Source organism: Megascapheus bottae, chromosome 22, assembly GCF_031878675.1.
Source record: "Megascapheus bottae isolate mThoBot1 chromosome 22, mThoBot2.hap1, whole genome shotgun sequence".
Taxonomy (NCBI): domain Eukaryota; kingdom Metazoa; phylum Chordata; class Mammalia; order Rodentia; family Geomyidae; genus Megascapheus; species Megascapheus bottae.
Window position 1 is genome coordinate 14,894,493 of NC_143530.1, and position 15,453 is coordinate 14,909,945.

General features: G+C 46.5%; 1 protein-coding gene across 3 annotated transcripts; it reads right to left on the reverse strand.

Moving 5' to 3' along the window:
- Positions 1-1,562: 1,562 nt before the first annotated feature.
- Positions 1,563-15,453, reverse strand: Trim39 (tripartite motif containing 39). 3 transcript variants are annotated; one of them, XM_090356154.1, is made up of 8 exons: positions 14,795-14,876; positions 12,265-12,724; positions 10,077-10,172; positions 6,842-7,072; positions 5,138-5,160; positions 4,485-4,600; positions 3,030-3,580; positions 1,563-1,827 (listed from the first exon to the last, which is right to left on the reverse strand). In XM_090356154.1, exons 2-7 carry the CDS (start codon positions 12,715-12,717, stop codon positions 3,033-3,035), a joined length of 1,467 nt encoding a protein of 488 aa, XP_090212280.1. In that variant the 5' UTR covers positions 12,718-12,724; positions 14,795-14,876; the 3' UTR covers positions 1,563-1,827; positions 3,030-3,032. The 3 variants fall into 3 exon arrangements, with proteins under 3 accessions (XP_090212280.1, XP_090212278.1, XP_090212277.1); XM_090356152.1 differs by lacking the exon at positions 14,795-14,876 and adding an exon at positions 14,907-15,453 and having other exon boundaries at positions 1,563-3,580; XM_090356151.1 differs by having other exon boundaries at positions 1,563-3,580.

Consider the following 15,453-nt stretch of genomic DNA (forward strand, 5'->3'; position numbering starts at 1 on the left):
AAACCACTCCCTTGTACAGAAATACTACCTCCCTAATCTCCAGCTCACTAATCAGGAACTGTCTGCGTAAGAATTTCTACTGAACAGTTCTGCTTTTTTTTTTTTGGTGGGTCATGGGGCTTGAACTCTGGGCCTGGGCGCTGTCCCTGAGCAGTTCTGCTCAAGGCCTACCACCAACCCCACTTCCTGTTTTCTAGTGATTAATTGGAGGTAAGTCCTCCCATCTTTAGAGCCCAGGCTGGCTTTGCACTGCGATCCTCAGATCTCAGCCTCCTCAGTAGCTAGATTACAGGTGTGCACCACTGTGCCTGGCAATAGTTCTGCTTTTTACCCCAGCCATAAGAGCCCTCCTACAACCAGACCAGGTGCAACCCCTCTGGTCCTGAACAGGGGGTTTGCCCAAAAGCATACCCCAATAAACTTTCCTCTACTTACCCTATTCCTCCCTGTATGATTAAAAAAAAAATTTTTTTTTTTTGCCCAGTGCTTGAACTCAGGGCCTGAACAGTTGTTGGGCTTTCTCAGGGTTAGAGCACTACCAAATGAGCCACCGCACCACTTTCAGCTTTTTCTATGTATGTGATACTGAAGAATTGAACCCTAGTCTTTGTGCATGCTAGGCAAGCACTCTACCACTAGGCCAAACTCCTGGCCCCTGCAAGAGCTTTTCTCACCTAACACCTTACAAATTCCATTTAGCAAAGAAACATGTTTAGTATTACACATCTTGGCCATGAAACAGATGATCTTCACTTGCTAATGAATAATTTCTAACTCCCAGTCTTAGGTTCAGCACAGTGGCTCACGCCCGTAATCCTAGCTATTCAGGAGGCAGAGATTTGAGGATCAAGGTTCAAAGCCAGCCCGGCCATAAAAAGGACCTGAGACCCATCTCCAATTAACCTCTAGAAAAAGAAACAAATAAACAAAACGGGAAGTGGGGCTTGGCTCAAGAGTAGGGTGGTAGGTTTGAGCTGAAGAACTCAGGGTCAGCGCCCAGGCTGAGTTCAAGCCCCATGACTCACAAAAACCAAACAACAACAAAAACCCTGTTAAACTTGTCAACAGTCCCTTACTAACCACACAGCTCAACCCAAGTCACACAGTCATCCACTTCTCAGTCTGGAATCTTCCGGGTTGATCGATCCCGATCCCGTTTGTCCTGACCCCCAGCTAATGACTACCAGTGCCTGAGGTCGGAAGCTGCAGGATGCAAGCTGGGGAATGGAAGGGTTGGGGTTGAAAGAAGTAGACTGAATTGAGATATGAAGGGCAGCATAAATCAGGAGAAATTAAGGCTCTCTCTCCCACTGCAGACCTCCTGCCAGGTTGGGTAGAGAAGCAGGCCTCCAACCCACTGGAAGGAAATTAGCTAAGGCTCCCGAGTATAACGTTTCCTAAGTGTTCTCAGATCTCAATGAGAAGCATGTGGGTAAAATTTAGTTTCCCAGGCCCACCCAGACCTCATCACGCACTGAAGGGAAAGCCTGTTAGTATGTATTTTTCATACTCAAGAGGTTCTTATCATAAGGCCATTATCAAATTATCACACAACACGGAGATCACTTCAGTGGATCCTTTGTTCATATTGTTTTATAACAACCAAAGTATCTTGCCGCAAAGAACCACAGTCAAGGCACAAAGGTAAGAGGAGGAGAGTGGACAAAGTCCTGTTGAGGTGGTAGGAGGAGCTCAATGCCCTCAATAAACTGCAGTTTCTTGTCTCAGTCTTCAGAGCAGCAGATAATCCAAGTCTAGTTTGGTTTGACATGCATCACTTTACCTTTTTTTGACAGTGTATGTACCCTACAGGTCATTTATTTTGGCCTAAGATAAAAAAAATGATGTACATTCTCAGTAAAGGGGAATGGAGAACTAGGTGAATGACGGCAACAAACAGGCAAAAGGCTGTTGTGAACACTCAGCTCTGGGTCAAATGGCTCACAGGAAAAAGGAAGTTGCCTATCTGGTCCTTCCCTATATAAACCAACCCATTCATTAGAGTGAGAAAGACTCACTTAGACTCCATAACCATCCCTCCTTTCTTTTCTTCTTCCTAAGACACCAAAGCCAGGTATCAGGGCCGACAACTTGAAGTAGTTACTTAGTGACATTGTTTCGGGGCTTTAGGTAAACACACCTCTTTCCTCTAATACCTGACTCGATCAATTTTTCTTGGGAAAGCTGTGGAAGGGTAGATGTATCTAGCAGGACCTTCTCCATTTCCCTTTAGCAGAGGAGCCATGTAAGCAACTTCTTGGAGATAACCAATTGTAAGGAGGGAGGCAAGAAGCAAACTCTTGAGTTCTTCCTACTCTTTCCTTCTCCCTATGTTCCTTGTTCCCTTCCTCTGGCCAATCCTACTCATAATGACAACCTTACCCTGGGAATAAGATCAAAGACATCTCCATCTGCTTCATTAGTTTCTAGAATTATGGTCCTTTAGCACTTTTCCCTGATAGTCCTTTTAACATTCTTGATGCTTAGCCTCTGTCTTCAGAAAAAAACAAACAAAAAACCAACTGCTTAACTTCTAGACCTATGACAGCAACTGTCCTTTATGTTTTTTCAATGTTCCTCAAGGAACAAAATGGAATAGTTTTTTGGATCAAAAACAAAACGAAACAAAAAAAACCCCAAAACCATAAAACAAAACTAAACAAACCACTAAAGGTTTCGGCTTCATCTTGCTTGGGCAAGTTGGACCCTCTCCTAAACGTCTTTGTTTCTGCAAAAACCTCTCCATCCTTCCTGACCTGTCCTTGTGCAATAGAAAACCTGGCGGGCAGCAGGGCTACATTTCCCTGGGAACCCGTCCCCCACCCCATGGGGGGGAGACGCGGCTGTGTTGTCATGCAGCCCAGGCCTACCTATTCCTCTACTCAAACCATCAGAGACCGCCTGCGTGCTCCTCCAAGATGGCTCAGAGCTGGAACTTGGCAAACACCAAGCCTGATTCCAGCAGGATACAGGAATGAAGGCCCATAGCTTTTGACCCTGCCGCATCCCAACAAAACCTATTTGCCAACCTGTCACTCCCAATCTGTTGGGGGCCGGATGGTAAGTGGTGCAGCATTCTTCCGACCAGCCCGAATGCCTGGATAGAAGAGGGGCCAAAGTTTCTCTGTAAAAGTATCAGTGAAGGTGTAGATATGAGAGCGGTCTGTGACGTTGTAAAAAGACAGTGTGCCAGCCTCATAGTCTAGGAATATTCCCACTCGCTTGGGCTTCACCTTGATGTGCAAAGGGGTAAAAGGTGTGGTGGTGGCTGCATACTTGTCCCCATTCCACAGCCGCACCCGCCAATAGCCAGTCTCGGGGAGTGGAGTCAGCTCGCCCTTTCGGCTCACGGAGTCCCGGCACACACCCACTGCCCAGTGGGTCTTGTCGCCCACCTCCACCTCCCAGTAATGTCGACCTGAGGTGAAACCTTCAGTAGCCAAGACGCAAGGGTAGAAGGTGAAACGCTGGGGTGTGTCAGGGAGATCTCGGAGTCTAGTCTCTACGAACTTGACGCTCTTGCGATCTTCTGACAGGACAAGGTTAGGATGAGCCGTCTCAGGGTCCAAGGTCACATCGGCTGAGAAGCCAGAGAAGGGAGGTAAATGAGGACAGGAACTGCAAGTCTCACTTTTCCCATCAGCCAGTACAAAGCTGGGCTCTATAAAACCATCAGATGACTACTTTTCTCAATCAGCCTAAGGGAAGGGAAGGGATTCTCTAGGACCCCTGCTTTACCTACTTCCTTTCCTACTCCAGCATTTACCTCCTTGTGTGGAGAAGTGAAAAGAAGGTCAGGCTGGAAAGATACTTATCTCCAGTTAGCCACTAAAAACTGGAAGGGGCAGGGCAGAGTGGCTCAAAACCTTGAGAGCTCAGGGACAGTTCAGGCCCTGAATTCAGCCCCATTATGACACCAATAAATAGAAAAAGAAGCATGTGGAGGTAAGAAATCTGCTTTCCTGGAATGGTACTGGTTCATGACTATTTTCCCTGAATACGTGTTAATAATAATATTTCAGCTGAGATAATAAATTATATGGTCACTATCTTTTTTTTTTGTCAGGTGTAGGGCTTGAACTCTAGGCTTGGGCCCTGTCCCTGAGCTTTTTAGCACAAGGCTAACACAGTGCCATTAGTAATTAACTGTAGATAGTAAGTCTAGGGGACTTTTGTGCCTGGGCTGGCTTTGAACTGAGATCCTCAGATCTCAACCTTCTGTGTAGTTAGGATTACAGGCATGAGCCACTGGCACCAGCTGGTCCCGACATCTTATAACTTAGGTAAATTCTAATCTAAGCCAGAAAGGACCTTTCTGGGTCCCTGTTTAAAAAGGAGATGACACCTAAGGCTTCTTTCCATGACTCAGGGTGAGACTGAAAGCTAGGTAATAGAGTGGGAGTGTGTGGGCATGAAGGAATTAGAGCCCATAGGTAGGATCTAAAGACCTTTTCTCTGCTAATTTCCTTTTGGGAATAACTTACCAATTAGCTGTTTAAGGATTTTCCTTAGGGCAAAGTACTGTCGGGGAAAATGGCTAAAGTTCTTTTTCAGCTCTATGGATACTGAAGTCACAGCCATGGTCTTTACCTTCTCACATCTAGGAGGGACAGGGAGGTAAGGGAAGAAAGGACAGGGATCAGAGGAAGTTTCAGTCACGTTAATATGTTGTCATCTTTAGGAAAAAACTAAAAATTTCCATCTTCCCAAGTTTGCCCTCCTCCTCGATGACAATTGCTTTTCTTTGTTATCTGTGGAGAGGCTACAAATGGTATCCTAGAAAGTTCCTCATGTTGAGAATGTGCCTTAGAACTTTCTGGGGGCATTTTTGTACTTCATGAAAATTAATAATCATCTTTCTGTTCTCTCAGCTCATTTTTCCTACCATCTTGTTTGGATAGAATCCATCTACAGCACAAATATAATCTAGTTCTACATTTCATTCCCCTTACCAACCATGCCTTCATGTTCTAAGGGAAAAAGGCCAGTGGTTGTTACTCCTAAGGAATTGTGCATCATGCATGCAAGGATTCTTTCCTCTTATCCTTCCCAGACCTTGTATTCCTTCTCTTCCTAACTCATTTCTGGACCTCTTAACCCAAAATTTAACCCACAAATTGACACACAAATCACTTACTTTTCCAGGGTACTTTTGACATCCTAGAGGGGAAGAGGAAGAAAAGGGGAAAAGATTTGCCTTGATATTCAAAGATCTCCAAAGTTCTACATTTGTAAAACAGTCCCTGGACAAGCCAGGCACCCATGGTTCATGCCTATTAGATCCTCGCTACTCAGAAGTCTGAGATCTGAGGATCATCATTCAAAGCCAGCCCACGTAGGAAAGTCCAAGAGACTCAATCTCCAATTAATCACACACAAAAATCTGAAAGCTAAGCTGTGGCTCAAGTGGCACCTTAAGCATTAGCCTTGAACTGAAGAAGCTCAGGGACAGTACCCAGGCCCAGAGTTTGAGCCCAGGGGAAAGAAAAACAAAACAAAACAAAACAAAACAAAAATAGCCACGAAGTAAACTGCAGGTCACAAGACAAGGGGAAGAGCTTCAGAGGAAACTGAAAATCTCTGCCAACCTAAACCCACTTTCAACTGTTGGTCATTATGAAGCATGGTAGTTTATATCACTCCCAAATGGTTTCTTACATGTTTGTCACTGGGTACCCAGCAAGAGACAAGAATTAGGTCACCTCCTTATTTTGTCCTTCAAGTACTGACCAGTCTCTGTGATGATCAGTACAGACAGAATTCTAGGCTGGTAGCATAGGAAAATAATCATGCCTTCCCACTGTGGTTTGGTAGCTGCTATCTGGCACTGGCTAGTACATTAGTAAATGTGTGCTTGTCCTGATTTGAAAATATTGGCCTCAAGAAGGCAAAGACAATAAATTTCTGCTTCACAAGGATTTTCAGTGTAATGTGTAAAGCAGATGCACCTACATTAAAGGACATTAGAAAAGCTGAAATGTATATTTACAATGTAAGTAGATTATTTGATTTTTCAGATTTCAGCCTCTTGAGTAGCTAGGATTACAGGCAAGAGACTCAAGGTATGGCTGATATTGTGCATCTTTGGAACAGATTTCAACGTTTTAGAGGTCTCATTGACTATCAGAAATAAAATACTATACATACTTTCAAGTATCCTTTAAGTTATGTTTCTATTTTTTTTTTAGCATGAGGTAAATCAAATTCTGGGACTGGAAAGCAATGGGAACTGCATTTTATAAAACTTGAAAAAAAAAATTCTTTTGTGCTGGTCCTGGGGCTTGAACTCAGGGTTTGGGTTTTGCCCTTGAGCTTTTCTGTGCAAGGATAGGCTCTATTACTTGAGCCACACCTCTAACTTCAACATTTTTTTAAAAAAAGTTTTATTTAACTTTGGTAGTTAATTGGATATAAGAGTCTCCAGTAAATCAAGTGCCAGTGGCTCAAGCCTGCAATCCTAGCTACTCAGGAGGCTGAATCAAGGTTCAATCTCTCGTTTCACTAATTGACCACCAGAAAACTCGAAGTGGTGCTGTGTCTCAAAGTGGTAGAGTGCTAGCCTTGAGTGAAAGCTCATAGTGCCCAGGCCCTAAGAAAGCCCTACTACTTTAAAAAAGAAAAGAGTTACAAATGAAGTATACAATTATTGATGAGATATAAATATATAAATAACACAAAAATGATACAAGCCTTCCTATAGAAAAAGGAACTTTAGCATATGTGTGGCAGAGCTGGGCTTAGGGAAGCTGAGCAAGAGATACAACCACCCTAGGCTGACAGACTAGAATGCATAGTTATACTACACTTGGCCTGAAGAACATTGCAAGGGCAAAGGTCACACCTTCAGCATCTCGAAGCCAGACTGTAAGCACTTGTCCTCCACCTCAGCAGCCAAGTGGGCCAGGTCCCGGCGTTTGTCTCCCAGATGGGCAGCATTTTCCCGTAATTGCTGTAGAATGTCCTGTTCCTCCTCCTCCAGTCGTGAAAGCAGAATCTGCTGCTCTTCATCCAGCCGCCTATGAAGCTCTTCAAATTCCTTTAAGATCTGCTGCCGGCGACTCTCCACTAGTCTCTGAGGAAAGAGGGAGACCCTGCGTCAGCAAGGGTGGGGCCCAAGGAGCTGCTCTCCAACCCATCATGTATACAGGCTTTCAGTGTCAGTGGACATAGTTTAACAGGACACACATTTTCCTCCTTATTGGACTCTTCTGCAAATCTCTCCCCTGGTACCATTCTCATCATCCCCACAGAGGACTGGTAGTGAGGGCCATTGGGAAGAGTAAAACAAAAATCAATGTTTAATTTTGGGCAAGTGGTGCTGTGGCTCAAATGATAGAGTGACAGCCTTGAGCTGAAGAGCTCAGGGACAGCACCCAGGTCCAGAGTTCAAGCCCCATGACTGACAAAAATAATACATTAAATTTTAAAAAATTAATTTTGGGGGCTGGGAATGTGGCTTAGTGGTACAGTGCTTGCCTAGCATGCATAAAGCCCTGGGTTAAATTCCTCAGTACCACATAAACAGAAAAGACCAGAAGTGGTGCTGTGGCTCAGGTAGTAGAGCGCTAGCCTTGAGAAAGGACAGGGCTCAGGTCCTGAGTTCAAGCGCCAGCACTAGCAAAAACTAAAAACAGGGCCTGAGTTCAAGCCCCAGGACCAGCACAAAACAGAACATAAAAAAGCTCAGAAACAGTACTCAGGCCTTGAGTTCAAGCCCTAGTGCTGGCGCATGTATGTATACACATACACACACACACACACACACACACACACACACACACACACACACTCTAGTAACCCTAGCTTTCTATTTGTCACTCATTAGAAAAAAACTGTTTATGGGCCAGGAGTTGGGCTTAGTGGTAGAGTGCTTGCCTAGCATGCACTAAGACCTGGGTTCAATTCCTTAGTACCACATACATAAAAAAAAAAAAGCACGAAGTAGTGCTGTGGATTAAGTGGTAGAACTTTAACCTTGAGAAAGCCCATGGACAGTGCTGAGGCCCTAAGTTCAAGGCTCAGGACTGGCCAAAAAAAGAAAAGAAAAAATACTGTTTATATTTGTTTCTGGTAATCTCTGAATCTCAACTCCACTCATTACTTGTGGAAGCCTTTAACAAGGTTAAAGCTCAAGTTCATTTTATGAACTTGCAGCTGTCTTTTTGGGGTTATGGCAGTTATTTATTCTCTTCACCTGACTTTAAGTGCAGGAGGGTATGGATTGTGTTTTTGTTCACCTTTGATATCCATGATCAAACACAGGGTTTGGCCTATGTCAAGAACTAAATAAATTTATTTGGTACCAAGGAATCGAACCTGGGTCTTCATGCAGGGCCAGGAGCTTGGCCTAGTGTTAAGAGTGCTTGCCTAGCATGCATGAAGACCCGGGTTCGATTCCTCGGTACCACATACATAGAAAAAAGCCAGAAGTGGTGTTGTGGCTTAAGTGGTAGAGCACCAGCCTTGAGAAAAACCCAAGGACAGTGCTTAGGCCCTAAGCCCAAGCCCAGGACCGGCAATAATAATAATAATAATAATAAAATATTGTTAGTATCCCTGGATTTGTTACTTATTGGCTTTATGGTTTTGGACTAGATACTTATCCCAGTTCCATTTGGTACTATGTAAACACTGGATGATAATACTTACAGTATATCTTACTTTACCCCTATCAAGTTTAGATCTGCCTTCATAGCTTCTCTATATCCCACCTGTCCCAAGTCTAGCCTGAACTCTTAGACCTCCAACCTGGGCAGAATTCCAAGGCTTAGTACAACCATATCCAATCTGGAAGGTCACAGACACCCAATGAATTAATATACAGGATTCAATATTAAGGGAGGGAATGGAGCAAGATGATGCTGTCAAATTATCCTTATTTGAGTTATGAGACTATATAGTTGGTCCCAATGTCACCGAGCAGCTCTCGAAGTTCTCCTTTCTTTCCCAGATCCTTCTTTCCTCAATACCTTTAACAAGCTCCTATTCTGGCACTCTCAGGAGAGAGTCTTTTTGTTTTATTTTGTTGGAATTGTTGGGGTTTGTACTTGCTAACAGCTACTCTATTATATCCTTCATCTCTTTCATTCTTCTGCTCAAAAAGTAATTCATGTGCCAGGCACGGTGGCGTGGTGGCTCACGCCTGTAATCCTAGTTACTCAGGAGGCTGAGATCTAAGAATCAAGGTTCAAACCCAGCCTGGGCACAGGGCACAAAAGGACCTGAGACTCATCTCCAATTAATCTCTAGAAAATGGGAAGTGGGGCTTGGCTCAAGTCTTGAGCTGAAGAGCTCAGGGACAGCACCCAGGCCTAGTTCAAGCCCCATGACCCACCAAAACAAAACAAACCAATAATAATTCACATGCCAGGTGCTGGTGTCTCTTGCCTGTGATCCTCGCTCCTCAGGAGGCTGAGATCTGAGGATCATGGTACAAAGCCATCCCAGGCACAAAAGTCTGAACTCTTATCTCCAATTAATCACCAGAAAACTGGACGTGGCCCTGTGGCTCAACTGGTAGAATGCTAGCCTTGAGCTGAAGAGCTCATGGATAGTGCCCAGGCCCAGAGTTCAAGCCCCTCAATTGACCCCAATCCCCAAAATAATAGTAATTCATGACAAGTTATTTTAGTACACTGTTGGATGACAATCACACCCAATAAAATAACCTTTTTTGAAAGAATAGTTTTTCTAAGGAATCAGAAGTGCTGGATTAAATAGCATGTGGTTATAAGGTCCGCCCCAGAGAAGGCGTTTCTGGAGGCCTCCCTCTTCCCTGAGGTCACAACCCTGACTACCGGTGACCTCCTGACGGATCCCCTGGGAGGATCCCAGGCTCTGAGGACTGCATCCACTGTGGCTACACCTCCCGGCCTGCTTCCCTATGTAAGATGGGGTCAAGAAGCTGCTGTATGGCCCTTCAGCCACGTGTCTCCCATGGTGGGGTGCGTCCATCTAACCTGAATCCCACATGATGTTCTCTTTCCTTGGCCTACCTTAATTTAAATCTAACAGTGGTTAATTCCCTCAGCGCAAATGCCTTGTAGGGCAGTGTTAAAGGGACCTTTAGTCTTTACCTTGAGCTCCCCTGGCTTCTTTTCCTCAGAGGATTTGCAACGGGTGATTTCCTGCAGCTTGTATTCCAGGGGCTCCAGGCATTTCTGTAGTTTTTCCTAAGGGTTTGGGAAGAATAGGAATGGTGATATTAGCTGGGATATACTGGCATTTCCATAGCTTCGAGATTAATCCTTTTTCTTGTTTCTTTTGCTAGTCGTGGGGCTTGAACTCAGGGCCTGAGCACTGTCCTTGGGCTTTTCTCAAGGCTAGTGCTCTACCAGTTGAGCCACAGCACCACTTCCAGCTTTTTTTATGTATGTGGTACCAAGGAATCGAACCTGGGTCTTCATGCATGCTAGTCAAGCACTCTTACCACTAGGCCAAACTCCCGGCCCCTAATCCATTTATTATTTATTCTTACAAGATGAATTTTGTGCCCGAGCTCGTGGCTCATGCTTGTAATCCTAGCTACTCAGAAGACTGAGATCTGAGGATCAAGGTTCAAAGACAGCCCGGGCACAAAAGGACCTGAGCCACTCAACTCCAGTTAACCACTAGAAAACGAAGTGGGGCTTGGCTCAAGGGTAGGGCAGTAGCCTGGAGCTGAAGAGCTCAGGGACAGTGCCCAGGCCCAGAGTTCAAGCCCCAAGATCCACCACAAAAAAAAAAAAAAAAAGAAATTGAAACCTTTAGTGGTTTGTTTGGTTGGTAGATTTATTTATTTTTTGTTTGTGTTATTATTATTCTAGGCCACGCTCCTGGTTGTTATTATTCTATTTGAAAACCTGGGGCTACTCAAGTACTCTACCACTGATATACAGTTCTACTTCCAACCCATTTGTTTAGTTCCCATCTATCTTACCATTTCTTGATACAACTTCCTTTTCTGTCCATTATGAGATATTAACTTCCTACAGGCCTATCCCCAGGCTTGAACTCAGGGCCTGGTCATTGATTTTCTTTTGCTCAAGGCTAGCACTGTACTCTTAGGCCACAGCTCTACTTTTTTTTTTCATGGGTAGTTGGAAATGAGTCTCACGGGCTTTCCTGGCCAGGCTGGTTTTGAACTGTGTGATCCTTTAGATTGTTACACTCTGAGTAACTAGGTTACAGACATGAGTTATCAGTCCCTGGCTAAAGCTACTGTTTTTTTTTTTCCTTCCCCTTGGTGATGCTGCTGGGGATCAAGCCTAGGGCCTTGTATATGGTAAGCACATGTTGTGCCACTGACCTACATCCCAGTTCAAAGTAAGCTTTGTACCTTTGTCCTCCCATCCAATTCTAACCACTTACAAGTAGAACAAAAACTTGAATTCTTAAGCCACAAAGCATTTTAAATATTGTTTACTATGTAATAAAATGCTAAGAATCTCTAGACATTTACCCAGTGGCTCAGGAGTAAGTTAAACCAGATGCCATTATCTAAGGGAAGATGCAAATAGTCTGGTGGATGTCAGTCCCAAATGATGTTATCTATTCAACCAATGGGAAAATAGGCAGGGAGTAGAAGAAATGCCTTTTTTTTTTTTTGCCCGTCCTGGGCTTGAGCTCAGGGCCTGAGCACTGTCCTTGGACTTTCTTTTTTTTTTTTTTTTTTTTTTTTTTGCCAGTCCTGGGCTTGGGCTCAGGGCCTGAGCACTGTCCTTGGACTTTCTCAAGGCTAGAGCTCTACCACTTGAGCCTCAGCACCACTTCCGGCTTTTTTCTATGTATGTGGTACCGAGGAATCGAACCCGGGTCTTCTTGCATGCTAGGCAAGCACTTTAACCACTAGGCCAAACTCCCGGCCTGTCCTTGGACTTTCTCAAGGCTAGAGCTCTACCACTTGAGCCTCAGCACCACTTCCAGCTTTTTTTCTATGAATGTGGTACGGAGGAATCGAACCCGGGTCTTCGTGCATGCTAGGCAAGCACTCTACCACTAGGCCAAACTTCCGGCCCCAGAAATGCTTTTTGAAATTTGATCCTCTCATGAAGTTTCACCCACTATTTCAGGACTACATATACCAATATGCAACCATAAGATTTAAGTGTGTTGCAAAGATTACAGAAAACTTGGGCGTACACTACTCCTCTTATTGTAGAGAATAATTAGATTTACTGTGCATCCATGTATGTAGATCTGAGGGGAGACAAACCTCTGTCTAGGGAGTGTGCCTTCCTCTGATGCTTCTTCCTCTTCCCCGACCTTGGCACCATGTATGCTCACCTTGTATTCCTGTGTTGCGTCATCCAGTGGAACAACGGTGTGGGCCCGGTGGGTATGGGAAATGGCACATATCAAACATACAGCTTCCTGGTCTTCGTAGCAGAAGAGGCTGAGGGCTTCGTGATGCTGGGGGCACAGGCTCTCATCTCGGATCTTCCGCTTAACAGTTTGGAGCTGCTTGGCAATTTCCACCATACTACCTAGCTGCCGATTGGGCCGGAGACTACGGTAGCGAGATGTCTTCCGACAGACAGGACAAGGAAAGTCCCTCTCCAGGTCCTCCCACCAGCGGGTAATACAAGCTTTACAGAAGTTATGTCCACATTCGATGATGACAGGCTCCTTCAGATACTCCAGGCACACAGAGCAACTCGCCTCTACCTGTAGGTTCTCCAGAGCAGCAGCCGTGGAGGCTGCAGAGGCCCCTGCCTCCAACAGACTTGTCTCTGCCATTATTTAACTTGTAAGGAGAAAAGAAAAAAAAGTTAGAAGTTTAAATTTTTCTTCGTTCCTTAGTAAACCGATAAACAATATCTCATCTTTATCTTTGCTTTCTCTTATTAGAAACAAAAGGCATAATCCAATATCTACATACTTCTCTAGGCACAGGCGATCTTACTTGTAACCTTAGAGCCAACAGCTCCAGACCAATGTATCTAAGGTTCATTTACTTTTCTAGTTGTTGAAAAAAGAGCTGAGAGCAATGGCTCATGCCTACTAGCTACTCAGGAGGCGGAGGTCTGAGGATCTCGGTTTAAAACCAGCTCGAGCTCCAAAGTCTGTGAGATTCTTATCTCCAGTGAACTGGTTACCAGAAAACTGGCTTCAGGGGTTGGGCAGTGGCCTTGAGCTTATGAGCTCAAGGACAATGCCCAAACACAGAGTTCAAGTCCCACAACAATAAAAAAGAGAAAGAAAGAAGGAATGTGGGACTTGAAACTTGAAAAGTACCATATAAGTCAAAGCATTAAGATTTCTTAAGTTAGGTATATTTTAAAGTCTGATGTTAAAGAAGAGTTTTATTCTAATAGTCAATTGGAGCTTCCACTCACTCTTTCAGAGGATAATGAGTTTGGTTAGGAAAAGGTAACAATCTCCTCTCTTTGGAAAAGAATAAAATTATTCTTTCTTTTACTAGACTAGCCTAGAAGAAGTGTACTCTCTGCTTGGTCTAGAACCTTTTAAGCAACATTCTATTTGTGTGCATTTGAACATTTGGAATGACAAAGTTATAAATGCATAGCAACTCTATGAAGAGTGTACTAAACCTCAGGACAATAACTTCTTGAGAGGAGAGCTGGTAAATCCATTCCAAAGATTCAGTAACCACGGGAGTCTCCCAAATAGTAACTTAATTAGGAATTAAATGGAAAAAAAAAATGAGGTAAACAAATTGCCCTCAGGTGAAGCATAGATTTGGAAATCTATCTGATAAGATGCAGATAGATACAGAAGGCAGGGCTTTTAGCTTAAAATAGCAATACTTTCATCCAAGATAATGTTGATTCCTCAATTTCCATTTTCTGCCTCTTCTCACAAAGTGACGCAGGCAAAAGAAAGACATTTGGAAGGTCTATCGATTGCACAGGAAGTAGCCATGTGACGAGCTGGGGTAAAACTGCATCAACCCCAGGGCCTTGCCCATGGCCCGGCAGATACTCTACCACTAAACTCCATCTCCAGTCTCTGGTAGATGCATGGCACCCGTGAGAGTATTTAATTTGGGGTAGCAGCTGTTAATTTATTTAGATCCGAGTCTTATCCCTCTGTATCACCGTTCAGTCGGATGAGATTTTTTTTTTCTCTCTTTTCTCCCTTTTGGGACCTAATTTTGACTAGGAATGCTGCCTCTTTCCCAGTCTTCTAGCCACGTGGGAGCAGTTTAATTGTACACACATTGGTGGACCACAATGGATCTAGACTGTCAGAGAAGCAGTGTGAGAGAGGAAAGGGGGAAAAGACAAGTGAAGAATGGACAGCAGTGGCGAGGCCGGCCAGTCAGCCAGCCGTGGGGCTGGGGGGGTCCTTCTCCCCCGAGCAGGGCAGACTTCTGGGGACGTTCTCATTTTGTTTCTATCACGGTTCGGCTTCGCTCTGGCGAACCTCTCTCTCTCTCCCCACCCGCACCTCCATCTCCTCCTGCCAAATCGGGGGCGGGGAGACTGGAGAGAAGGGACAGCGGCTGTCGCGGCTGGGGGTCCAGGTAAGGAAGAAGCGTGACGTGCAGGTGGGATGCCGGGCGGTCTGACGCAGCCGAGACCCGCGGTGACGGTGTCAGCTTCCCCCGGGGAGCCGAGTGGCTGCGGGACGGGGAATCGGCGGGGTAGCCAAGCAACGCCGGACGCGCTGACGTCGCCGGGGCGGCAAAACGTCCTCCGCCCGGGCCCAAGGCGGGCGGAGGCAGCGGTGGTTACGTGTGGGGGGCCGGTGACGCAGTGGCCCGGCGCAGGGATGCGACGAGAGGAGCCGACCAGCCCGGGCGGGCCGTGCGGCCCCGGCGCGGCGGCGGCGGCGGCGGGACAGCACCTACCTTCCCGGCTCCGGGTCCGGGAGTGCGGGGCGCGGAGCCGCCGGAGCGAGCGCTGCCTCCCTCCTTCCTCCTCCCCTCGCCCCCGCCCTGCGGCTGGGCACACAATACTCACCGGAAGCGGAAGCCGCGCCGAGTCTCCGTGTCGGGGCGAGCCTGAGGCGCTGGTGGCGGCCGCGGAGGGCCTCGCCGCCGTGCCGCGTCGAGGGAGGAAGAGCAGCACGGCCGCGGGTCGGGACCAGCCGGAGACCAGGGCCAGCCGGGGACCCGGGGTGCCGGCGGCTGTGAGGCCGGCGTGTGTCGGTCGCCCGCGGAGTCCTCCCGAGACCGAAGGCCGCGCATGCGCGTCGGGGAGCGCCGAAGCCCATGGCTCGCTGGGCGCCGCCACTCGGGCGCGCAGGCCGGCGCGGCTGCACGGTCCGGATGGCGGGGTCGAGTGCTGGTTAGGAGCCGCCGGGTTCCCCGGTGGGGCCTGGGAGCCGCCGGTGGCCGGGTGAGGGCGGGTGGTGGGGCTTCCTGGCCACACTTCCCTGTCTTTGGGTCGGTCCTGGTGGAGGACGGCGACTTGAGGCGGAGGCCTGTTACGTGGCGGCCCCGCGGATCTCGGCGGAGACGTCACTTCCGACGGGCTGAGGTCGGGCCCGTTGGTGCCTGAGGGACGA